A 26,978-nucleotide genomic window follows, 5' to 3' on the forward strand; every position below is an offset into this window, starting at 1 on the left:
TTTCTGTAAGATATTACATAAAAAACTAGTTTTTTTAACTGAAAGTAAGGAGCGACATTAAAACTTAAAACGAACAGAAAATACTCCGTATATGAAATGGGTTGTCCCCTCCGCAATCCCTCGCTCTTTACGCAAAAGCTTTTAATTGTTTTAAAAAGCAGAATTGTGGCAAAGAGTCAAACTTTAGCGTAAAGAGCGATGGATTGCGGAGGGGACAACCCATTTCATATACGGAGTAATTTCTGAACGTTTTAAGTTTTAATGTCGCTCCTTACTTTCAGTTAAAAAACTAGTTTTTTTATGTAATTTTTGAATGTTTTTGAATTAATGTATGTTTGATTTTGGCTCTCCACACATAAATTATTAAAATACAATTTGCATATTAATTCCTTTTTTGGCTAAATGGCTTTCTCTTAGTTTTGATCAAACGATTTTGAGAAATAAGGGATAGGGAAGGAGGCCTAGTAACCATGCAATTTTTTTCGGTTACATAAAAAAGCAGCTATAAATTATAATTTTTAACGAATTTTTTTATTGGTAAAATATACGTAACTTAAGAATTAACTTACGTAACAAACTTTTATATTCTTTAATTTTTATTATGTATATGAGGGGGTTTGTACCCTCGTTAATACCTCGTTCTCTACACTAAATCGTAAGTTTTATCCCAATTCTTTAAGAATGACCCCGGAATCAGAAAGGCCGTAGAATAAATAGTTGAAATTACTAAAAATACTATAGCATAAAGAGCGAGGTATTTATCTCCTCCTAAATACCACACTCTTTATGCTAAAGTATTTTTAGAGCCCCTCATATGCGTAATAGTCTCTGTTCGTTTTAAGTTTCAATGCTACTCTTTACTTCCAATTGAAAAAACTTTTCCATGTTAATTTTTTTATGTTTTTTTTTTATAGTAATTTTAGAAAATTCTGCGCCCTTTTCATTGAATTTCTGTTCCCTCATGACATATTTCTCCAAGGAAAGATCCTCCTACATAGCACCCCCCCTCAACCCCACCCCGAAACCAAAAAAAAATCCCCTGAAAACAACTGTACACTTGCCAATAACCATTATTATATGTAAACACTGGTCGAAGTTTGTAACTTGCAGCCCCTCCCCCAGGGACTGTGGGGGAGTAAGTCATTCCCAAAGACATAGTTATTAAGGTTTTTGACTATGCGGAACATAATGGCTATCTCAAAATTTCGATCTGTAGACTTTGGAGAAAAAATGAGCGTGGGAGGGGGCGTAGATGCCCTCCAATTTTTTTGGTCACTTAAAAAGGGCACTAGAACTTTTCATTTCCGTTAGAATGAGCCCTCTTGCGACATTCTAGGACCACTTGATCAATACGATGACCCCTGGGAAAAAAAAAACAAACAAATAAACACGCACCCGTGATTTGTCTTCCGGCAACAAATACGAAATTCCACTTTTTTGTAGATAGGAGCTTGAAAATTTTGCTAAAGGGTTCTCTGATACGCCGAATGCGACGGTGTGATTTTCGTTAAGATTCTGTGACTTTTATGGGGTGTTTCCCCCTATTTTCTAAAATAAGACAAATTTTTCCAGGCTCGTAACTTTTGATGACAAAGACTAAATTTGATGAAACTAATATATTTAAAATCAGCATGAAAATCTGATTCTTTTGATGTATATTTTAGCATCAAAATTTCGTTTTTTAGAGTTTCGTTTACTATTGAGCCGGGTTGCTCCTTACTACAGGGTTCGTTACCACGAACTGTTTGATTAATTGAGGAAAAGTTTCCCGAAAAGAAGCTTTTCACCGAAAATCAAAAAGCCACATTAAACCTCAACGAGCATAATAGGGTCATGCTATAATTCAAACTTGAAACGAACAGAAATTACTATGAACGAATAAATGTTAACCAAAACGAACAGAAATTAAAATGTCGATGGGAAAAAATAGCCTCTTTTTGAAACCCATTTTTGGAGGGAACGTGTCCAAGACTATTTGTTTTACATTGCGTTTCCCTTGGCCCAAGGATTTAAGGCTGTAAGTTTTAAACTGATCTAAGCAGGTTCTTTGGTCAAACCTCAGAGCACCCTAGCATCCCTTTCTTCCAAAAAAAGTTTTGCCCCTTAGTAAAAGCAACGATAGGCCCATAAGTTGACATGGTATTCACGTGATGGTAAGACAGCAAACCTTATTGATTATGTTATTGTAAACAGAAGACTAGCAGGATCAATACAAGATACTAGGGTGTATAGGAGTGCCGTTATTGATGTTAAAAGTAAAGATCACCATCTAGTAGTGTCTAAGGTTAATTTAAAGCTGAAATTTCGGAAGAGTAACTCCCTCCCGGGAAGTTATGATGTTGGTAGACTTCAGGATGAAAATCTGAGAAAAAAATTCCAGGAACAGTTGAGTACTAAACTTGAGGGTTTAAAATTTGACAATGTGGAAGATGGATGGAATAATTTCAGAAAAACAATTTGTGAAGTTGCTGATGGTGTCCTAGGGAAGAGTGCTAAGACAGCAACTAGGAATATTAGTGAAAAAGCTTTAGGTTTAATAGAGAGTAGAAGGGGTTTGTATAAGAATTATCTGAGCGATAGGTCGTATGAAAACAAAAGGAATGTAAAGAAAGTGGAGAAAGCATTAAAATATGAACTAAGGAGATGTGAAATGGAGGCGATGGATAAAATTGCTGAGGATCTGGAAGATGCGGCTAGACGGCATAATAGTAAAATATTATACTGGCATGTTAATAAATTGAAAGGGAGTAGCCGATCCGGACTAGTCCCAGTTAAAGATAGAAATGGGGTCACAATTAGTGATAAGGAAAAAGTTAAAGAAAGATGGGTGGAACATTTTGAGAATGTGCTAAACCGAGATACAGTTGCAGGAAAAGATATAGATGAAAATGAAAAAGTTTGTGATACCTTGTATGTGAAGGAAGATTTGTTTAGTGAGGAAGAATTAGCGACAGTACTAGAAGGATTAAAAAATAATAAGGCCCCAGGTGCTGATAATATGATTAATGAGTTCCTTAAATATGGTGGCTCTGAGGTTAGGAATAAGCTACTGAAGATTATGAACATGATTTTTGAAAAAGGGGAAGTACCCAATGATTTTAGGAAAACCTTAATTAAACCACTGTATAAGAAAGGTGACAAGAGTGAATGTCGGAATTATCGAGGCATTAGTCTGGTCTCTGTAGGTAGCAAATTACTGAGTAATATGATACTTTTTAGACTGAGACATGCTGTAGACAAAGTTTTAAGGGAAGAACAATGCGGTTTTAGAAAAGGTAGAGGATGTGTCGACCATGTTTTCACTCTTATGTTAGTAATTGAGAAGTCCCTTCGTTGTCAAACACCTTTGGTCCTTAGTTTTATCGATTATGAGCAAGCTTTCGATTCTGTTGATAGAACAGCGTTAACAAAGGTCTTATCGTTATATGGTATACCAGAAAAATACATTAAAGTGATTTGCGCTATGTACGAGAATAATACTGCTGCGGTTAAGGTAGGAAATGAGGTTAGCAACTGGTTTTGTATTAAATCAGGAGTTAAGCAGGGTTGTGTTCTATCCCCCTTTATATGGATCATTTTGATGGACTTCGTCTTAAGGAGCACAGGAAAGGCAATTGGAGACCATGGAATCAAATGGGGAGGAAGAACGCTCCTGGACTTAGATTATGCTGATGATTTAAGCATATTAGATGAAAGTGTGAGCAAAATGAATGAATTTTTAGAGGTTTTACGAGTTCAGGGTGCTAAAATAGGCTTGAAAATTAATGTTAAGAAGACTAAGTCACTAAGGTTAGGAATAAGTGAAGATGAACAGGTGACCTTAGGTAACGAAAAGATTGATCAGGTTGGGAGCTTCAGTTACCTTGGTAGTATTATTAGTAAAGATGGTGGGAGCAGTGAAGATGTTAAAAGTAGAATAGCTAAAGCTCAGGGTGTTTTTTCACAGTAAAAAAAAGTTTGGAAGAATAGAAAGATAAGCCTACAAACCAAGATTAGAATATTGGAAGCTACAGTGATGACAGTGGTCAAATATGGCTCTGAAGCATGGACACTCCGAAAAGCAGATGAAAATTTACTAGATGTTTTCCAGAGAAATTGCCTACGGATTGTTCTGGGTACCCGGCTGACTGACCGTATTTCAAACAGTAGGTTGTACGAAAAGTGTGGTTCAATCCCGCTTTCTGGGGCTATAATGAAAGAAAGGTTGAGATGGCTAGGCCACGTTCTACGGATGAAGGATGACAGATTACCGAAGATTGTCCTTTTTGGCCAACCGTCTGGGGCTACACGGAAAGCAGGTCGTCCTTGTCTGGGTTGGGAGGATGTCATAAATAAGGATTTAAAGGAAATGGGAACTTCCTGGGAGGGTGTAAAGAGGGAGGCTTTAAATAGATTAGGTTGGAGGAGGAGCGTGCGTAGCTGTGTTGGCCTCAGGCGGCTTGGTGCTGTAGTGAGTTATTAGTAGTAGTAGTAGTAGTAGTAGTAAAAGCAACGATTGTTGAAAGTTTCAAGCCAATCGGAATTTTTCTTCGATCATCTTGGCGCCCAGTATTTGGGGGTATGGGCCCTATCTAAAAAGAAACTTGTCCTTTTTCTTTGATAAAATGTTCATTCTTTTTTTTTTCTTGTGAATTGGGGCCCCCATGCCCCAAAGGCAGGTTCTTCTTTAAGCAAGAACTTCTGGTTTGCGAATTCAATTAGATCAATCACAGGAATTTTCTGGTCCATTTTCAAGCCCTCTGAGACCCCTTCCTTTCTCCCTGCATATTATAATATCTTCTTTGTCTAGAGAGCGATCCCTGGAAGTTTTAAACCAATCGCACGCCCGAAAAAAAATTTAGCCACTATGAAACCTGCTTCTAAATTAGATGTTCGCATTATTTACGGTCCTTGTCCTAGGGGGGTTAAGTCATCCCCAGAAACATATTTATTGGATCTTTTGACAGTTCTGAACAATACTGCAGCATAGAATTTTTGATTGGGTGTCTTGAAGAATTAAGCTGGGGCGTATAGAAAAGGGCACGGAAGGGGAATGGTTGCCCGTCAATTACTTTTGACTCTTAACTAGACACTAGAACTTTCGATTGGGGTGTATAGAAAAGGGCACGGAAGGGGAATGGTTGCCCGTCAATTACTTTTGACTCTTAACTGGACACTAGAACTTTCTTACTCTAAGTTTCTATGACCTATCCTTCCATCCATAAAAATGGCTATGAAAATAAATGAATAAGTAATACCTTAAACCCACTATGTGAAAGTTGTAAGAAAAATTAAATCATGACGGGGGAAATTTTCCAAACATGATTCCGAACTTAAATTTAGAATTCCGAATTTTCTGCCTTTAAATCGGAAGTTTTCCGAATGCTGAAATTTTTTCTGGAGTCATTCAATTTTTTCTTTTTTTTAGAAATCCCCCACAATATTAGTTATTCCTAATGAATAGGCAATAGGAAGTCATTTAATTACCCAAAGATCTCCTTGTCGATCACCAAGGTAAGTAAAGAAGTTGTCATAGGTTCTTGCAACATCTTTGAAATCAGCTGGATCTCTTAAAATTCTAACTGGTGGCCCTGCCACACGCAGTCCAAAATCAATTATACTTTCACGATTTCTATCACCATTGTATGTTACGACTTCATCTCCTTTAAACCTAAAAATCAAAAGGAGTTAAAAAACAGAACTAATAAGAAATCAGTTTTAACCCCTTTTCGTATAATTCTCCCTTAGTCGGTTGCTGCCTCAGAAATGATGTTATCTAGATGAAAAGATGACACTAGCTCTTAAAGTCCCTTAAAATTGAACTTGTTGAAAAATATGGATTCTCATACACCGGGAGAGACTACATTCCCCCCCCCCCCTGTTTTATACTTGAAAAATTCATAGCCTTAAAATACAGGTACAGTACTTCAGAAGAGATATCTTGTTTTAAGATCTCTTTTGCTAAATTTCGATAAAATTTAAAGTTAGCTTGTAATGCAACTATTTGAATGACCCCTCCACCACATACCCCCAAAAACAGCGCAAGCCACCAGCAATTCCACTGACGGCAACTTATGAGATATTGCAGGATATAGCTATGATATTGAAGATAATTGCCAGAGGCAAGCCAAACAGGAATTATCTTCTTTCAGCTTCTATAGAAGATTGTATAACCATCTGAATCTGTATCGATTTCTCACGGAAAGACAGTTTGGATTCAGGAAAGGCTATTCTACAATGCATGCAGTCCACCATCTCACAGACTTTGTTAACTCTGCGCTTGAACGCGGTGAGTTAGTTCTGTCCATTTTTATATATTTAAGCAAAGCTTTCGATACTGTTGCTTTTAAGATCTTATTGAGCAGGCTACATTGTTTATGTGTTCAGGATGTATCTTTGAAATGGTTTGAGTCTTATCTGGGAGGGAGAATACTTAGAATGAATACTGATGGCTGTAAATCAAGAATTTATAGTTCGTTGCTGAGTTCCACAAGGTTCCGTGCTTGGGCCCCTACTGTACCTAGTTTCCGTAGATAACATGCGATTTTATACCCCTGGGACATTAATCACTTCATTTGCTGGCGACATCCTGTTTACACTAAAATCATCTTGCAAAAATATTTTGATTGAAAAAGGTAATTAGACCCAGAATGATTAGGGAAGTTTTACAAGATTTAGCTGTCTGTCTGTTAATGTTTTTAAGAAGAATTTCAAGACATTTAATAGAATTGGTACTTCCATTATTTTAGAAATATAAAATTTATCTGAATGGTGTGTTGTTAAATCAAGCTTTTAGGCTTAAATATTTAGGTTTTTATCTTGATTGTAATCTGAGTTGCAAACTACACTGAGATGCAGTAGCAGCAAAAATGTGGCAGCGAAGAGGTTTGGGTCTTATAAGAAGGCTAAGGAATGAGCATCCACCAAGAATTCTAATGGTCCTAAATCACTCTTTTATATATCCGTATTTGTCTTCTGGTTGTTTTCTGTGAATTAGTTCTTTTGTGCCAAGTTTTAAAAGAGTTCAAATTTTAAAAAATAAAGTTGTTCGTGTCTTAGGAGATTATGTGAGATTTGAAAATAGTATTTGAGTTGCTTCACTAAACTGAAAATACTAAGTGTTAATAAGAGATTATCAACTAGCTATTTTTGTTTATCAATGTTTGAATCGTTATTCACCGGAGTACTTTTGGGAAATTTTTAAGTCTAACTCTGTTATCGTTGTTATGAAACTAGGCATTCTGCAGGAATAGTGTCTGAGGCTCGGAGTACTCAACAATGATCTTTACTTCCACGTTTTGCAGGACCACAGCTTGAATTCTCTCCTGGAGAGTATAAAGGTGACGGAATGTTAGCCAGTTCAAGAGTGGGTTGAAACGTTACCAACTGGGAAGTTGTTAATGATTTGTTTTTTTTATACATTCATAGTCGAATTGTGAGTATATATTATTAGATTATAAGGATGGAAACAACCATCACATAAAACCGAATTGGTTCCCCGATGATTGCTGAAAGATAGTGTAAGCATCATTTTTGTAAATAAAATAGTCCTCTCTCTCTTTCTCTCTAAAAAAATATATTGAACAGTGATCGAATACAAGCAATCCTGTCCATGTTCCCTTGAATCACAGCCCTTGAATTCCATTGGTGATAGACTGCACGAGTTTTTCAAAATATCGTTGTTGCTAGAGCCCAATAGCTAGGTTTAAAATCATATCCAATGCCAGAGGCAGATCCAAAGGACGCAAGGGAACGTAACCCCCCCCCCCCAGAAAGTCATAAGTTGCATTAATAATAGGGGTACAGGGATGAAAAATACCAATAGGCAGCCAAATATTTGGATCCCCACCACAAACAAAAATAGGGGCACGTGCCCCCCGACCAGAAAGCCATAAGTTGCATTAACAACAGGGGTATAAGGATCAAAATACCAATAGGGAGCCACATTTTTGGCTCCTCAAACCAAACAAAAATGCTGTTTTCACCCCTGATGAATGCAGAAAGTGTTGGCCATTTTCTGACGGCGTGGTTGCTTTCACTCAATAGACAACAAAATGGCCAAAATTCCAAACAACTTTCTCTATAAAAACCTGGAAGAACCACTTAGAATTCTAAAATCATTTAAGCAGCTAATTAACTACCAGCTAATCTCTTTGTAAATGTAAATAAAGTACATGGTTCTTTCTACTTGATTAATTTTAAAAAAAATTGAAAATAAGTTTCCACAATCTATCTTCACTCCATCTTCAGCAGAATTCATTGCGCTAAGCAGGCTTGTAAACACTAATAAAAAAAAAACAGAATGATAAGAAACCCATATGGTTGTGACGTCACTCATATGAATTTTTTCTTCCAAATTTAGGGCTATAAACGAGTTTTCACATTGTGCCCAATCTAGCTCGTTTTTTTCACATCGGAAAAAAACTTCACCGAAGCTACGATTGTCCTAAAAAAAATGTCAAAACAGTCTAACGTGTGAACTATCTTGCATACAAATTCGCTGCCTACACATTTGATTGGCCCAGGATGGGACGTTTAAGAATAGTAATGACGTGATGGCAATTCACTCATCCTAGAAAAGCTCGGAGCCAACAGTCAATTTTCAGATTGACAGTGGGACACAGTGCGCGGTAGCAATGCTAGCGGCTGGAGACAGGAAACTGGCACGTATTCAACAAAACTATTCAGGCTTCCCATGGGCAAGATAGGAGTTTTCATAGCTGTATTCCCGCCTGCTGTAATGTAATACGATCTATGCGTCGGAGCGCGGGCTTGGAGGAGGCGCCAAAGTTCGGAGCTCTGTACCAAAAGCTTCTCATGGGCAATATAGGAGTCTTCATAACTGTATTGGTATCACAGCTTAGATGCCAATACAGTTATGAAAACTCGATTTATTTTTGGGACACAGTGCGCGGTAGCGATGGTAGAGGCTGGAGACAGGAAATTGGCAGCACATATTAGATAACCAATATTGGTATCTAAGCTGTGTATGCAACAACACAAAATTGCGTTCCCGCCTATGGTGTTGTAGCACGATCTACGCGTCGGAGCGCAGGCTTGGAGGAGGCGCCAAGTTCAGAGCTCTGTACCGAAAGCTTCTCATGGGCAAGATAGGGGATTTCATAAATGTATATTGGTATCTAAACTGTGCGATGTCTCCGAAATCGGGATCTATCTAGACCGTTTTTTCACATCAAAGAATGTTAGTTGGCCTATTTTCAGAAATAAAAACATGACGCAGAGCAATTTATAATTATTGCTCCTTTCGTAAGATCAAATGCATAATTCATATGTAACATATTTCACTATTTTAAACTAAAAAAAAATCATCAAAATCTCGAAGAAATTGCAGCTTGTCAAATAGAAAATTCCGTACAGTTTTACCCCAGCCGCATAGTAAGGCAGTAAAAATCTTCGTGATTGTTACAAGGGAATGTACTATCCAGGGTGTCCGCGACGCGGTACCTCACCACATAATTTTCAGATGGATTTTTTTCCTAAAAGCAAAAGATTTCATGGATTTAAATCGGGTCATTCTACTCCTTGGATGCACGTTTTTATTTATAATATTTCATCCCCATCCAAAATATCGTGTCAATCAGACAAATCTGCCCTAAACTTGAAAAAAAATCACTGACATGTCGAAGAGCTTACAAACAACGATATAACTTTAACTTTCTGTTTTTGCATGTCTCAATGAATTATTAAGTGAATTCAAAGATTCTACCAATTTCACCAAGACTACTTCAGATCCATAGCTTTTACGTTTGGAAATCGTTTTATTGCACAGCACTTTGAAACTTTACCGGCGCCTTAAAAAAAGATCAGACTTTTGTCTGAGCATTTCCCATTTTTTTTTTTTTCTTATTAAGAAAAACATTTAGAATACCTCGGAAAGACAATTTGTAAAGGAACAATATACAACATTTAGTGTTTACCCACGGACACGTAAACTTGTTGTTCACTAGCATGTTACATGCTAGATGCCTAGTAACCCAAAAAACGATCTAGCACACAAGTAGCTCTTTCCTTAAATTAAATAAAAAAAAATAAGTTTTTTCAACTGAAAGTAAGGAGCAACGTTAAAACTTAAGACGAACAGAAATTACTTCGTATATGAAAAGGGCTGCTTCCTCATCAACGCCCCGCTCTTTACGCTAAAGTTTGACTCTTTCTCTCAACTCTTCTTTTTAAAACAGTAAATGAGCCGGGTCGCTCCTTACTACAGTTCGTTACCACGAACCGTTTGAAAAGAAAATAATTCGGTATTTCGGGGCTTCTGACATTATTACTCCTTTGCGGAAGTTAGGCTCAAAATTGGAAAAGGATTATATTTTTTCTCTGGGCCCCTTCCACCTCTTAGTTCGTTTATTTTCCCGTTAGTTTTCACCTGTTTTCGCTTTATAGTTGTGTTATCTCTTAGCAGTTCTTTCGTTAGTTGAGTTATGGTTGTGGTATATATGTTTTATCGTTCGTATAGTTGTGTTATTTTCAAATTATACTCCATAATAGAGGCTCCGAACACCCAGCATTGTATATTAAGCTCTGAATTTGACGTTTTTTTCTAACGTGACCAGATTAGTCCTGCGCCCTGCGCCCTTTTCATTGAATTTTTCTTCCCCCATGACATAAATCTCCAAGAAAAGATCCTTCCACATAGCCCCCTCCCCTCAACCCTACCCCCAAAACCAAAAAAATCCCCCTGAAAACGTCTGTACACTTCCCAATAACCATTATTATATGTAAACACTGGTCGAAGTTTGTAACTTGCAGCCCCTCCCCCAGGGGCTGTGGGGGAGTAAGTCATCCCCAAAGACATAGTTATTATGGTTTTCGACTATGCTGAACAAAATGGCTATCTCAAAATTTTGATCCGTTGACTTTGGGAAAAAATGAGCGTGGGAGGGGGCCTAGGTGCCCTCCAATTTTTTTGGCCACTTAAAAGGGGCACTGGAACCTTTTATTTCCGTTAGAATGACCCCTCTTGCGACATTCTAGGGCCACTTGGTCGATACGATGACCCCTGGGGAAAAGAAAAAAAAAAAAAAAAACACGCACCCGTGATTTGTCTTCTGGCAAAAAATACAAAATTCCACATTTTTGTAGATATGAGCTGGAAACTTCTACAGTAGGGTTCTCTGATACGCTGAATCTGACGGTGTCATTTACGTTAAGATTCTACGACTTTTAGGGGGTGTTTCCCCCTATTTTCCTAAATAAGGCAAATTTCTCAGGCTTGTAACTTTTGATGGGTAAGACTAAACTTGATGAAATTTATATATTTAAAATCATCATTAAAATGCGATTCTTTTGATGTAGCTATTGATATCAAAATTCAATTTTTTAGAGTTTTGGTTACTATTGAGCCGGATCGCTCCTTACTACAGTTCGTTACCACGAACTGTTTGAATATTCATTTTTCTTTTTTAAATATTGACACATCATGCTGACTTAAAGTTATTGCGGTGAATTAATGTATTCTATTCTATTATTAAATATAAAAAAACAAGTTTTTTCAACTGAAAGTAAGGAGCGACATTAAAACTTAAAACGAACAGAAATTCCTCCTTATATGAAAGGGGCTGTTCCCTCCTCAACGCCCCGCTCTTTACGCTAAAGTTTGACTCTTTCTCTCAACTCTACTTTTTAAGACAGTAAAAAACTTTAGTAACTTCTCGTAACTCCTCTGATACACTTAATCTGATGGTGTGATTTTTGTTGAGATTATATGACTTTTAGGGGGTGTTTCCCCCTATTTTCTAAAATAAGGCAAATTTTCTCAGGCTCGTAACTTTTGATGGGTAAGACTAAACTTGATGGACCTTATATTTAATATCAGCATTAGAAATTATAGTCAAGGGTGGATGGGTTCTATCTCTCAAGCCAATTTTAAGGGCAAGAACAAGCGTTTGATTGTCTATTTCCAGTTTATAAAACTAGAGAGATTTTATTGATTATTAAAACACTAGAATATATATGGATACTAGGCTGGTCTATAAATGGTAAAAATGAAAATAACTAGACGCATTAAATCATCAATCAATAATAAGAGTACTTACAAGAGTTTACGGCTATCGGTTTCCGATGAAACAAACAAAAGCAGAAATTATACTTTTTTTTTCTTTTTTTTTACTAACGGAAAAATGACGAACCATATCAAGAAGTATTTTTCATAAGAGTTTTAAATAAAAAAAAGGACAGCACCAAGTCAAAAATTTTTACTGAATTTATGTCCAAATAATGGCCTAAATTTCCTCCCAGAGTCGTCATAATTCATTAACTTTGTTCTTTAAAAAACTAAAAATGTCTTGCACCTCCCTCCCCTAATTTATTATCTCTGAAGTTAATTTTTAATCCACTAGAAACCCTGTTTATGTTGCTGTTTATTTTCTTCTTTATATATGTTGTTATCTTCTTTCCTAGCTTCTTCCAGATACCTGTCTGTTTCTGCATGTTCTTTATGTGTAGCCGATAGATATTTGTACTTTTCAGTGCAGTCTCTTTCTTACATGGCATTAATTTGTGGCAACACAAATGCAAAGACTGCCCAACAGTTTTTGTCTCTTTTTTGGTACTCATGATAAGGGTAATAAGATTTAATGACAATATTAGGCTAATACTGACTTGTTACATGATTTTTAGTTTTGTACCTTTACCCGTGGGGAAAGATGCCAGTATTTTCAATCAACTTTGAGCACTAAAGAATCGTAAAAATCTTTATTACAAACTTCATGACCTTACTGGGTCCAATTTTCTTTGGAAAAAAAAAAGAAAAAAAAACTTGATGCTACTATGCAATAAAAAGAAAAAGTTAATAGCAAATTTTATGACCCCTAGTTTCTTTTCAGACAAGGAAAGATCGCATGGGTCAATTCTGATATTTCCAGGAGCTTTCCAGAGGTAGATATATTTCATTACCCAAGTAAAGAGTCATATATTTGCAATGTGCTATTTTATCTTGAAAGAATAAAAGGGACGGCGCACCAATGAGCGAGAGGTAGAAAGAGGGTTAAAATGGCACAAAACGCTTTTTGTCCCAGATAGGCTTGAAACTTAGAGCCATAAGTACTTGTACCAAGAGAAACCTAATGTTAACAAAAATTTATTCCAAGGCACCCCTAAGAGGTTTCTTCCTAGGGTTCTTTCGCTAGGCCAAAATTGACCGGATTTTCCAAGCATACACTTTGGAAATGACACGACTACCTGAGTAAAAAAAAAGACGCGGTTTTTACTAGGGTTTTAAGATTATGAGCAATATCTTGGGACTTCTTGTGGATCCCGATGAAACTCTCAAGAGATGTTGAGGGGAGGGATCAATCTGATCCACAATTTCAACTTTAGGATGGGAACTTTAGGGTAGATCAAAAGAGATTATGTGTATCCAAGTCATCGAAATAGCCTATTTGCAATAGTTGGAGAATGAATCGGGGGATAAAGTTGAAATATTCAGGTACTGTTGGGAGAAGAGGGGCAGGGCTGGACAAGTGGACTTTAAAATTTTTGTCGAGAGAAGAGGAAAGGGGTTAGATAATCTTTGTCACTGATATACCTAAACACTTTCGTACTATAAGCTCCTATTGGACCAATAATCTATTCACAATTAAATGACTAGATAAATAAAAAAAAAACACAATGTGATGCCAGCTTACCAAAACGGCGTAATCGCATAGAAATGGCTAGGGATATCAAGTTAAAACTTTCAGAAAGTATGTAAGGTGGCAGGCGGGCTTTGAACCACGATCTGGAGGGGGCAGAACTAAAAAAAAAACTTTGTACCCGGGTAATAAAAATGCCTTATCTTAAATATCTCGGGGATAAAGCTGAAACTTTCAGGTAGTACAGGAGATGGAGAGGCAAAGGGACTTATGTCTCCGATCCAGCTAAACGTTTTTGCAATATAATCCATTAGGGAAATTAGAATCTATTCATGTCTAAGTAACAAGGCAAATCAAAAGACATTAGGCTATATGGTACCAAGTTATCCAAATAGTGTATTCGTATTATCTCATGAATAGCTTGGGAGATCAAGTTCAAATTTTCAGACTTTTAGAGGAGGGAGACTTCGAAATTTGATTTGGGGAGAGGGACAGGGGTAAAGCAAAAGGAACCATGAATTCAGGCTATCAAAATGACATATCTGCAACATCTCTGGAACAACTTGTGAGGATCAATCAAAATATTTTGGAGCGTTAGAGGAGATAAGAGGAGTAAAATGGATTTCACAGTTTGTGTTTATAAAGTAGACATGAGGGGGCCAACAAAGGTGTGTCTCTGATCCATAAAAAAATGTTGCATTATTAGCTCTGGTGGTACTTTGAACCTATTTGCGGTGAAAAAGTAAGGTTAATCAAAATGCAGTATATTTCGCGCAGACTGTAATATCTCGGGAGCGACAGGGAAGACCAAGTCGAAAGTTTCGGGGAGTGTTTGGAGAAGACAAAGATACTCTAATAACCATGTTTGGGGAAAGAAATAAGAGCGTGAAAATTTGTTGTACCTCGAATATTGATCAGTCCTAAAGGGACCGACAATTTTTTCTCTTAAATTTAAAATTTATATACGTGAGCTACAGTGGCAAAGAGACAATTATGTGGAGACCAAATTTGAAATTAGTTTCACTCAAAAACAGAACCAATGCTTTTATCTCCAATCAGCTAGCACCCGTAATAATTTGGTTCATCCCAGCTATTTGAGAAACTAAAAGTTTCAGAAACTAAATAGTTAGAAAGACGAATAGATTTGAAACACAAAAAAGATGTCTTAAATTTCACGTCTTAAACCGGCTTGAAAAATTCATAAGTGTCCTGGCCAAGTGAACCCCTTTTCAGGAAAAGGGCTAGTCCCTTTTTCAATAGTTTTCGTTGGATTGGTTTGTGATGCCCAAAAATGGGCGCTAATTATTTTTGGTCTCATATACGCTTGTAGCAAACAAGGCATGTGGACGAGGCCAGGTGGGCCGGTTAGAAAACAAAAAATATTTTGAGGATTAGTTGTAAACAGAGCCAAAGAATCTCAATGAAGATAAAAACTATGGTAGAAAAAATTATTGTGTTGATTCAACAAAACCTCAGAAAATAGTTAGTCTCAGATCGGCTAGAAGCTTACTTGGCATGTATACTGGGCCAGGCGAACCAAACGGGATTTTTTTTTTTTTTAATTAGCTGTTTCGATACGTGAAACCAACAATAGGCCAGCCATTATTTTCCTCCTTCGGCGTGAAAATTTTCAAGGTTAGTAGACTTTGCCTAGGGACCCTAACGAATACAATGAATTCTGGAATAAAATGTGGTTATTTCGCTTCTTAGCAGCAAGAATTCAATTTCCTTGTGCTTGACCTGGTTTAAAATTTCCAGTAATGTCGATTAAAACTTCAGGACCAAGAAAAACTCAAGAGAAAAAAAAATTAAGGAAACAGACCTGGATGTACTGATAACTTCTTTAAATACAAAGCAGGACTTTAAAAGAAATAACCTTAAAAAGCATTTACTTTAGTATATCAACTGTTACAAAAAAATATAATCAGGATGGCTTCAGCCAAATGGAAAACCAGAACTTGCACGATTTTCTCATTCAAATGAATAATTTTCCTAATCTCGTCCAGCCAAAATTCGATTGCATTGTAAAAATATTACTCAAATATCATAAAACAAAACCACTGCTGATCAAAAATTTTTACTGAATGTTCGAATATTGTCAAAAATTCTAGATTACATCCCAACATTTTTGTTCTTAAGCATAAAAACAGAGAGACTGTAGAAACGTTCCTGATACAAACCAATAATAAAAGTTCGTTAATTCAAAACGAACAGGAATTAATTCATTAAAATATTTTCCATAAAGAAGTTTTTCAGAGAAAAGCAAAGACCCATATGAAAACCGAGTCAAACAATAAATTAAAGTAACATAATAATTCAGACATGAAACGAACAGAAGATAAATCAATGAATAAATGTATCCCAAAACAAACAAAAATTAAAATAGTCACATGAAGCATGAAGATGAGAGATTCTGCAATGGATTAATAAACGAATCCTAAAACGGACAGAAATTACCACAAACACCGACGGCCGCCTAAGCCTTATACAGGCCAGACCATCATTTGCACTTTACCGAAAACTAAATAATTTATGGATTTTTAACATTTTAACAACCAAAACTCGTTCAAGCATCCAGGGACTAATATTATCATATGTTACAAAATCAATCTATTTTAAATAATTCTTCTTAGTGATCTTGAATGTTTAGCAGCTTTTTTATAAATAAAAACCACACTGTTAAATCAATTCATATATCTTTTTCAACAAAATGCAAATGACACTCATCCATATTGCGGGGTTTATGTATAATGACGTAATAGGCTTTTGGAGGTTTAGGAGGAGTTAGCCCTACTCCTGGTTCGTGATAATTTCTGTTCGCTATAAATTTGACTTATAATGAGCATTATTAGAAAATAAGCCATTTTAATTAAAATGGTTTCAAGATCCATTTACTCATTTATAGCAGTATGTGTTATCTCCATGTTTCATACATATTTACCAGTGATAATTTATCTTAGTTTCTGTTCGTTTTGGCTTTCATTTGTTCATTGATAGTACTTTCTGTTTTAATTATTGCATCACATTATTTCTATTCGTCTCCAGTTTTATTACGACCTTTTACTGTTCTGTGAAAAAATTTCTATTTGAATTTTTTTTTCTTTTTTAAGCGGGACACTTGGCTATTTTTGCGACGCATATCGTTTATTCTTATACGCCTTTTTTAAATACAAGAGGTAATATACTCTAATAAAAAGACCTCAATAGCCTATGGAAATATGACATGTGGTTTTCTGGGAAGGTCTGGTAGAGATACCTATACAAACGTTTTATAAAGAGAAGTTCGTCAAAGTTAAACGTAGCAGGACTCGATGTCCTTTTTCAATATTATAGAAGATAAAAAAAGGAAATTAAAAACAAGAGATTTCCTATAATTTGGCATACGATTAAACTATGTTTAAGAATGTGTCTACAGAGCATTGGAAATCGTAAAACGTTTATGGTAACAGCATTTGAGGCGACTTGAACATTGCTGAATCTTTAGAAGCAAAAATAGGGTGTTCTTTTCAAGTTTTTTTTTCGATATTGTCTGTGAGCTTTGGTGAAGCTGTAACTGTTTGCGTATAAGTTCTATATTAGACAAAGGGGACGGGAATGTTTGATTTTGGCTGTCCAATTCTCCTGAAAATTTTAGAGAGTTACCTTCAGTAAAATGCAGGTAAAAATGGGACAAACAACATTTTTTTCTCGGAAAGGCTTGAAACTTGCACCCGTAAGTTCTCGATCCAATAGGACTTTCATATCCTCAAAAAAATATAGGTTGGAGCCACAGAACTTCAAAAATGGGCCGACCAGATTTTTTTGATAAACTTGAAACTTTTTCTGAGACTCGATGAAAGGGGACACTCATCAAAAAAAAAATGAAAAGAAAATATTAACTTCTAAGAAAAAAAGGCCAACAAATATATTCTGGACAGTTCTTTTGGCACAAAGGAACCAATATACAAGGAAAATTCTACCGCAAAAAAAAATTAGGAACGGGACCCCACATTTTGTTAACCAAAAAAGGGCAAATTCTGTTCGTTTTGCTCAAAACTTTGAAGGATCATTGGCTGGGTTAAGGCGATTACAAATTTGTCTGGTTTAGAAAAGTGTTAAGAGGAACGAAAATAGGCTAAAAACCTTGCTTATTTATGATCAGCTTAAAATTTGCAGCCGTAAGTCCACGGGAAAAATGGTAACTACTTAAAAATAAAATACTCCTCTGAGGCAGAGACTGGGGTCTCTGCTTACGAATTTAGGGCCTACGAACAGTCCAAAATTTTTGCTGATCGTCCCGAAACTTATATCCTTTAAGTACTTGGGCAATAAAGATGCAGAGGTAATTGGGGACAGAGGTAAATTGAACGACACTATATAAACCCAGGTCAGAAAAGATAGCATATCTGCAATATCGCAGGAAGAGCTCGGGATAGAACAGAAACTTTCAGGTTCTGTTGCAAAAAGAAAAGGGGAATAGTGGGGAATGCGATTACGAATCTCGTGTTTGAGGAAAGGGGAAAGGCGAACCAGTTTTTTTTCTCCGACCCACCAAAACATTTTAGCACTACAAGCTCCTATTGAACTTACAATCCGTGCATGGTTATGTAGCTAGGTAGATCAAAAGATGCTATGCATTTTCAGGTTGTTCACAAGATTACCCACACAGAAATCTTACTAATTAAAGTTTCAAAGGTATCAAATACATAAGGCAATAAACGAGATAAAAAACACACGGATGGGGATGAATGAAAAAAGGGAAACTAGCAATTACAGAAGTTGTAAGACAAACGATTTTTTTTAAAATACTCACTGATATTAGTCTCAAGGAAATTTGGGGAGGAAGAATGGGAAAAAAAAATTAAGAAAACTCAAAATTAGTACTTACAGCATTATTTGCGGATATCCAGTGACATTAATTTCGGAACAGACGTTGGGGAATCGGGTACAATCAATTCGTCCTACACGGAATCCTTGAGGACCCAAAAACTGCGCCACCTGTTTCCACACTGGCTCAAGTTTCTTGCAATGTGCACACCATGGGGCAAAGCATTTCACAAACCAGATTCCTTCATTTTTTACGTCCAAGAATCTAAAAAAGAAAATAATAACCGAGCATAGCCAAATATTCACCTGGAAGACAAACTAGAAGGAAATCAAAGACAAGACGTCGAATCCATCCATAGTTTTCGGGGCAAGAGGTGACTGTTCTGGTATTTATCAAACTTTCCACCTCTGATGAGTTGTCTGCGTAATTTATTGATTGACTTGCTTCAGTTATGGTAACAAGTTAAGCGGGATAGCTTTTCAGGGTCTGACAACTCTGTTATTATTTATGTATTAAAAAATATATAATTAAAAAAAGAAATAACCAATGCAACAGCACAAACACATAAATAAACATACACCATAAGAAAAAAAGGACAGAAGGAGAAAAGGAAGACTGTTTTCCTTCTTTAGTAATTAATATAGATCAGAACTTGAATGTACTTGAATTTTTAAAAAATATATGCATATATTTATCGAACAGCCCTTGTCCCACCTGAGTAAGATCGCAAGCAGCTTGGGCCTTAAATACATTCTAAGACCAAATCATGGTTTCAGCGTTAGATGCAACCTAGTAAAGTATATTCTCTAATACCACACCAGATATATATATCTAATGTAGGAGGGAGTTTCGAGTTTAGGACTACAAGTTGTCATGTATTTTCTCCTGAGCGGAATCATGACTTCAAGATTGATGGCATTGGGAAAGTTACTGTGATCAAGCTAATACTGGAAATATTCTAAGATAGCAATAGGTGAACATAGTATTACATGGGAAGATATATTGTCTTTACGTAACTCACGACTGATTTAAAGAGTTGAAGCATAAAAATGAACCACCTGGTAAATTAATGCTAGATCTCATTCTTTATGGGAAGGATGATTCAGGTACAAGATCCCAAGCTAAGGTCGATGAACTAGAGACCTTGATGGAAAGTGGACAGTAAAGGGAAGACAAAGAAAAAAAAGGAGGCTCTGACTGAATCTTAGACCTTACCTTAGATCCACCTGTGCCACCAGAGGCACCCAGGGCATCCACGACAACTTCGTTAATCGTTTCTGAATTGGGCAGCTGCGTATATATCTTCCCAATCGGGTTAAAGCGAAGCAAAGATACTGCGCAGATCAGATTGGTATGTTCGTAGCAAAGTGTTTCGAGATCTTCCCCGTCTTTGACTTCCGTTTGGGTGCCAATGTAAAGTCGCTTTTGGGATCAGAGTGTCCTGCATTTGGAGAACATGGCCCAAGTTCTCCACTTCCAAGCTCTAATGATGCCAGTCACCAGAGGCTGGTTGGCAAATTCACAGACTTTTTCATTTGTGATTCTGTCTTACCAATGCACATTTAAAATTCTTTAAAGACAATTGCCCTCGCATGCAAGGATTCTCTTCTCCTGATGTTGGTTCAAACTCGAGGTTTCGACTGCATAAAGGTGGACCAGGGTGACATTGCTGTTGAACAGGCGTAACTTAAGTTGGTTAGCGTAATTTTCGACTTCCATATGCGCTTGAGCCTATTTAAGGCGGCAATCATCTGACCTATTATGGTCATTATTTATTTGGATGTTGATCCCCTATTCTTCGCTATGCTTCCAAGGTACCTGAATTCCACGACCTGTTCAATTTCCTCATTTCCACATCTGTCAGGAATCAATAGTCGCCATTGTTTTGGTTTTGCTCAAATTTATTCTTAGGCCAAGTTTGGCTTGCTTTTTCGCTGACCCTGTTTAGAAGCTCTTGCAGACGTTGCTTGCAAGACTACAGCATTGTAATGACATCTGCAAAGTCTAGGTCACCAACTGCCACTTCAGCAGAAAGTTTGATACCATCGATCGCGGAGAATGAAGTCAACGATAATGACGAGAAGTAATAGCGACAGTACGAAGCCTTGTTTTGATAGAATTTTAAAGTATCGGGTTGGGCCTTCGGTTGTCTTGATCCGGCACTCGCTGTCTGCGAGCTATAATAATTGCGATAATTTTAAATAGGATCCCGCAATAAAGAAGGATCTTCCACAAACTTGTTCGACCTACAGACTCGAAGGCCTTTTCAAAATCTATACAAATTATGTAAAGCTTTGAGCGCTGTTCTCGACATTCTTCAATGAGGACTTTCTTCAAGTAAATATAAAATCGGTTCGGGCAGAATCCGTATTGTTCTTCCCTTAGGAGCTTTTCGAGCTCATTTTGGATCCTCTTCAAAATGACATTGGATCCTCTTGATTTGCCTAAAAGTTAACCAGCAAAAAGGAAAAAAAAGGATATTGGAGTTCACATAGCAACTAGAACAAAGCAAAACCAACAATATAAAAAGAAGAAGCAAGAAAAAAGGAGGATTCAAAAATTGTCCATGCTATGGTAGAATCAAGCTAATATAAGATGAGTGAGTTTTTCCAAGAACTCGATTCGGTTCGGTGGAACATTCACTGTTTTCCCCATGATGAAGTTCAGTGCCCTCAATTGATAAAAGAATTTTTTTTAAGCCTATTAAAATACAATTAAGGAGCGATATTAAAGCTTAACACGATCAAATATCATGACGTACGTGAGATGGGGTGCTCCCTTCTGACTCCCCCACTCTTTACGTTAAAGTTTATCTTGTCTTGATTCTTAAGAAAAATTGCTCAAACATAAAAGCAGGTGGCTTGGAATAAGAAGTATTATTATGCCACCATATAACTTTTCGTGGTTTTGTGACGCCTCCTCCTAAACTCCGTTCAATACGCTAAAGTTTTATAATGTTTTAAAGTTAGGTTCAGTTTGAGCAGTAGTTTTTGAAGGTTCTAGACAAAAAGTTAAGTTTTAGCACAAAGAGCAGGGGGCTGAGGAGAGGGCAACCACTAAACAGTGAAAAGTATTACAGCTGTTTAGAAATACTTCTCATCCCATATTAACGACCCTTCTGTTTGAGCAAAAGTTCTCTAAGCATTCAGACAAAAAGTCAAAAATTAGCATAAAGAGTAGAGGGTTCAGAAGGAGGTAGCCCCTCATACGGATTAATTTCTATTTGTTTGAAGTTTTAATGTCGCTCCTTACTTGTTACTTGTTCAGCACCTTCTTACAGATTTTCTAAAAGTTTCGCCCAAATCACCTTACCCACTCCTGAGATATTAGGTTTTTCCTTGGTTTGCAAGGAATCTGAAAAGCTTTAAAATAAGGTTTTTTTACAAAAACTAAAATTAAATGGTAAACATTGTCAGGGTTGTCAAGAATGCTTTTCATTATGAATTTTTTTGTTTCTTATCTTTACTGTTTCAGAGGCTATAGCGTTGCAATAATTAAATAACCATAACGCTTCATTGTATTCTTATTTATCAAACTCAGAAAAATGCCTTCAGCTCTTTCTTAGCAAGAAACAAAAAAAGAACAAACAACGCTGTTGTCACTTTTATCCGAGCCACTCTTTGAACGTTAAAAATGACGACGATCAGAAAAGTATACGTTCTTTATTTCTCTATTATACCTTGAATCTGAGAGGTTCATTGGCTAGCTTTAATTTTAAAACGGTTGCCTTGTAGATGGCACTGCCGAGCCTAAAGATCGCAGTCAATTCAGAGTCAGGCTAGTTTCGAAGATAAAATTTTCAAAATATTGAACCAAAATTGAAACTTGAGACGAACAAAAAATTACTGCTTCGCAGTTTATGCAAGAAATATCTACAAACTGGCGCTTTACTGAAGTGTATTTGGTTGATTTTTTCTATAATCAGTATTATATATTAAAATCTATAAATATCATGGCTGTTGAAAGACTATTGAAGCCTTTGGATTTTGTGTTCTCAGCATAGACAATGAACCAATGATTTTACTCCTTTTAAGTTCATTGTGTTTTTAGTTTTTTTTTGTTGTTTTTTTATTTCGTCTGTAAACCTTGCAAAAAGATATTTGTCAAAATTAGGACATGAAATAAAAAAAAGTCAACGTGAGAATTTGTAAAATAGGGCAGTAGTTATTGGTTTTACTACCTATCTTATTTCAACATTCCTACAAAATCAGCACAACTTTAACACTTGAACTAGAGTCCCCAAGGTCTATATTATTACCCCTATCTTAGAAAAGTTTCAGATAAAATTTCAGTTATGAGCTGATCATAGCTTAAATTTTCATCTCTATTGCACATTTTAAAACTCTGAACACTTTAATTGTGATGATTTTTTATGATGGTTTTATGGATTATATACTAGTCCTATGATAATAATAATAATAATAATTTATTTATAACCCCATGCACAAAACAATGTGAGAACAGTGGAGTAAAAACATAGAACACAAATTAAAAATCAGAAAACAACACAAGAAAAAGAAATAACACACAAGTACAATAAAATCAACAGAACAAACGGATAAGAACAAAGTCACAAAGGTACAGCACAATAAGTACAACAAAATCAACAAGGAAAAAGGTCAACAGAACAAACGGATGAACCCGTGATATGGGGTAAGCTTTCGATATGCTTGTGATGATAACTTAACATGAAGCTCCTGTACTTTTGCAGTTATATCGGGAGCTTTGTATTTTCAGATCATTCTCCGATTTCGATATGATAGAAGTATATATAAAGGAATAAGTGAAGATGAACAGGTGACCTTAGGTAACGAAAAGATTGATCAGGTTGGGAGCTTCAGTTACCTTGGTAGTATTATTAGTAAAGATGGTGGGAGCAGTGAAGATGTTAAAAGTAGAATAGCTAAAGCTCAGGGTGTTTTTTCACAGTTAAAAAAAGTTTGGAAGAATAGAAAGATAAGCCTACAAACCAAGATTAGAATATTGGAAGCTACAGTGATGACAGTGGTCAAATATGGCTCTGAAGCATGGACACTCCGAAAAGCAGATGAAAATTTACTAGATGTTTTCCAGAGAAATTGCCTACGGATTGTTCTGGGTACCCGGCTGACTGACCGTATTTCAAACAGTAGGTTGTACGAAAAGTGTGGTTCAATCCCGCTTTCTGGGGCTATAATGAAAGAAAGGTTGAGATGGCTAGGCCATGTTCTACGGATGAAGGATGACAGATTACCGAAGATTGTCCTTTTTGGCCAACCGTCTGGGGCTACACGGAAAGCAGGTCGTCCTTGTCTGGGTTGGGAGGATGTCATAAATAAGGATTTAAAGGAAATGGGAACTTCCTGGGAGGGTGTAAAGAGGGAGGCTTTAAATAGATTAGGTTGGAGGAGGAGCGTGCGTAGCTGTGTTGGCCTCAGGCGGCTTGGTGCTGCAGTGAGTTATTAGTAGTAGTAGTAGTATATATAAAGCAGGTATTTACAGTAACATCTACGTAGTTCACATAAGTCGCTCTTTTTCAGTAGAATGAAGGTCCCAGAAAGATAAAGTACAGAGTGATAAAAAAAAACTGAATGCAAAGAAACCAGAGCGAAAGTAAAACAGTTCAAAATAGGGATGAAACCTTTTTATTGACAGTGAATACATATAAAATTATTTAACTGGATATTTCGAACACATATACAGTGTTCATCATCAGCAGTAAAACTAAAAGACATGAATAAGAATAAACAAAATTTATACCTAATAAACTAATTACATATAGTTTATTGCTCTCATTTTTTTCAATGCAACAGCGGAGGTAAATCTCTTTGACCTTTTCGGTTCCGGTTCATTAGAATTATCTGACATATTACGTGGACAGAGGTCATAGCTCTTAGGTGAGGTGATATTTACACAGGTGAATTATGATTTCAGGTGAATTTATATTGAACTCAATTTATGATAATTTACTGAGGTCAAATAAAGTACATGACTGTAATGGGGCTATAAGAAGAACCAGAAGCATCCTTCCCGCGTTTTAATGTTGGTGTAACAGTTCCAGAGAGGAAACCGTCAGGAACTATAGAACTAGCCAAACACATTTGAAATAATAACTGCAAATAAAACATCAGTTCTTTGGAATCCTGATTTTGATTTGAGCCGCTTCACTGACTTAATGATAAGGTCAAATAAACAGGTAAGACATGCCGCTATGGCAGGTTACGAGCTAAACAAACGTTTAGTAACTTACTATACACCGAATCCACAGAATGATTTACCTTCGAGAGAATTTGGGAGTAGTGCGACAGCCATCAAGACGATTACATTGACTCGTTACATTGAGTATTCTATTCATCAAACTTGGAACTATTCGAAACACTTTCAAATCTTTCTTATTCTTAGGGAAATTCTTCCCACTAAGACAGGTTTTTCTTAGATACTTTTTATAAGCAATCTTTGTTGTCTGCTTAATATCAAACACTTTTCCCGAAGGAGGTCTGCCACACGCTACCCAAATTCGAAGCCAAAACTTCGCTTTATTTTTTATAGGTCTATTTAAGTGTGAAAGGTTATACTTAATGTAATGCAGCTTAAACACTTAACACTATCCTGCAAACACTATACTTAACGTTATTTAACCATACTGTAAATAAAAGAAATGATTCAAGCAGCACTTAATGAGGAATGACAGATTAAATTCTTCAAGAAGAAATTCCATTTTATGGGAAATCTAATATCCAAAATACTTACGAATCACCAAGCTCAAAAACTTTAGTAGAACCAAGCGCTGAAGTATAGCCTGAAAAAAGATATAATAGGTTATCTTATTGATAAAAAGATCTTATCACTAGAAAAAGGGCAGTAAACTGCAAAATAAAAAATATTCTATAAAACTTTTAGTATCAGCAGCATAACAATCACAACATGGAGTTCCAAGTTGGTATTGTACACTGATAGCAGTGAAAAAAATAAGTAGGCTATTACAATGTTGGAATCTAATTTAAATTTTTGAAAATTTGAGTATTCAGTCTAAACTTTCGATCAGTAATAGATTTGTGCAATGGAATTTTAACAGTATTTTTACAAACAAATTAGGGATGGATGGGGAGGAGGATAACTAATCATATGGATTGAAAACCTGCAAACTTTTTTTGTAACTCTACATTCGTCTAAATAAATGCATGTAAAGATCATATATTAATTACAGAAAAAGTTCTGATTTATTGTCTAAAATAATGGAGGTCACAAGTCAATGCCACCAGATTTGTTTCCTTAATTAATGTTCTCTTGGTCCTGAAATTTTAGTTGGACTGCGTATATGGCCTATTATTTTTTAGCAGCCCCACATAAAAATGGGAAAAAAAAATATTTATTTGTGCTAAGAGCCAACGAAATTATTAATAATTCGCAATTTCAACAAAATTACGAATTCCAAAAATTACTTTCCTCATTAATCTCCACTTGGAAGTTTTGCCAACACTGCCTAAACTAGTCTCACATTTGTTTGCTGCATTGGAGCCAACCTGGTCAAGGAACATGTGATTATCATTTTCAAGCCAATAGCAAAGACGAAATGTAAAGCGCTGGCTGATCAAATGTTGCGTCTTAACTGTTTCGAAAGAATAGTTTTTTGGTCCATTTTTGTGTTAAGCAAATTACTTAAAGTTTCCTCTGTGAATAAATACACCATTGATTAAATGACTAGTGCATATAAGTTTCATGTGTTTCAGAAAAAAATTACTGGTCTTTCCTGGGCAATACAATATTTAGGAAAAAAAGAAATATTTTGCATTTTTTTTCCTTTCCCTAAACATAATACTTAGTCACCTCGCCTTTCCTGGAATTTTTTGACTCAATCAAATTTCCTCTGGAGCCAATAGCCCTAAAACCTTTTGGTGGATTGAAGACACGCATGTATTGGTCTTCTGCATTTGCGCGGTTTTAACCTAAAATATAAAGTCCTCTTATCTCCCCTCCCCAAACAACACTCTACACTCAACACTCTACAAAATTTCTACTTGATCCTCCCAAGCCTTTCCTTAGACATAGCAGATATGCAATTTTGATAGCTTAAATACATGGTTTTGTTCAGATTACCTGTGCCTCTCTCTCCAGTTGCCCCCCAACACTCCTTGGAGGCTAAAATTAATCCCCAAAGCCATACTCAGAATACTACATATATGGCGTTTTAATCACCCAGCAGCACATAGCATATACTGATCTTAACAAAGAATATATCTTGGTTAGCCTATAATTAACCAAGAACAGATTATAGGTCTAATAAGAATTTATAGTGCAAAAGCATTTAAGGTAGACAAAGAACCTTTTTAACAACCTCCCATCCTCTTCTCATCCCTCTCAAGTCAAAATTTGAGGTACACCTGGCCTCCCTAACCCACCCTGATAGTTTCAAATGGGTACCCCAATCCATTCCCAAGATATTGCAGACATTATATTTTGATTACCTAGTACTACACACAATGTTTTAATTTATTTTACTATTTAGACGTGAAAAGATTCTGATTCTCAAAGGGGGTTGCACAAAAACATTTAGATAGATCAGAGACATGAGGCTTTCAGCCATTGACCCCCCAAGATATAAAAATTATCCCCCAAAT

At 36.2% G+C, this 26,978-nt stretch overlaps 1 protein-coding gene across 2 annotated transcripts in view; it reads right to left on the minus strand.

The window, feature by feature from the left end:
• The window catches only part of LOC136033022 (protein disulfide-isomerase TMX3-like), a 145,893-nt gene that overhangs the window by 111,265 nt on the left and 7,650 nt on the right, over positions 1–26,978 (minus strand). For both annotated transcript variants that reach the window (XM_065713572.1, XM_065713571.1), the window contains exons 2-4: positions 25,111–25,159; positions 18,442–18,645; positions 5,467–5,650 (exon numbers count right to left, since the gene is read on the minus strand). In XM_065713572.1, coding sequence (XP_065569644.1) covers positions 5,467–5,650; positions 18,442–18,645; positions 25,111–25,159 — 437 coding nt within the window. The remainder of the gene's footprint in view (positions 1–5,466; positions 5,651–18,441; positions 18,646–25,110; positions 25,160–26,978) is intronic.

Source organism: Artemia franciscana, chromosome 11 (genome assembly GCF_032884065.1).
Source record: "Artemia franciscana chromosome 11, ASM3288406v1, whole genome shotgun sequence".
In the NCBI taxonomy this organism is placed as follows: Eukaryota; Metazoa; Arthropoda; class Branchiopoda; order Anostraca; family Artemiidae; genus Artemia; species Artemia franciscana.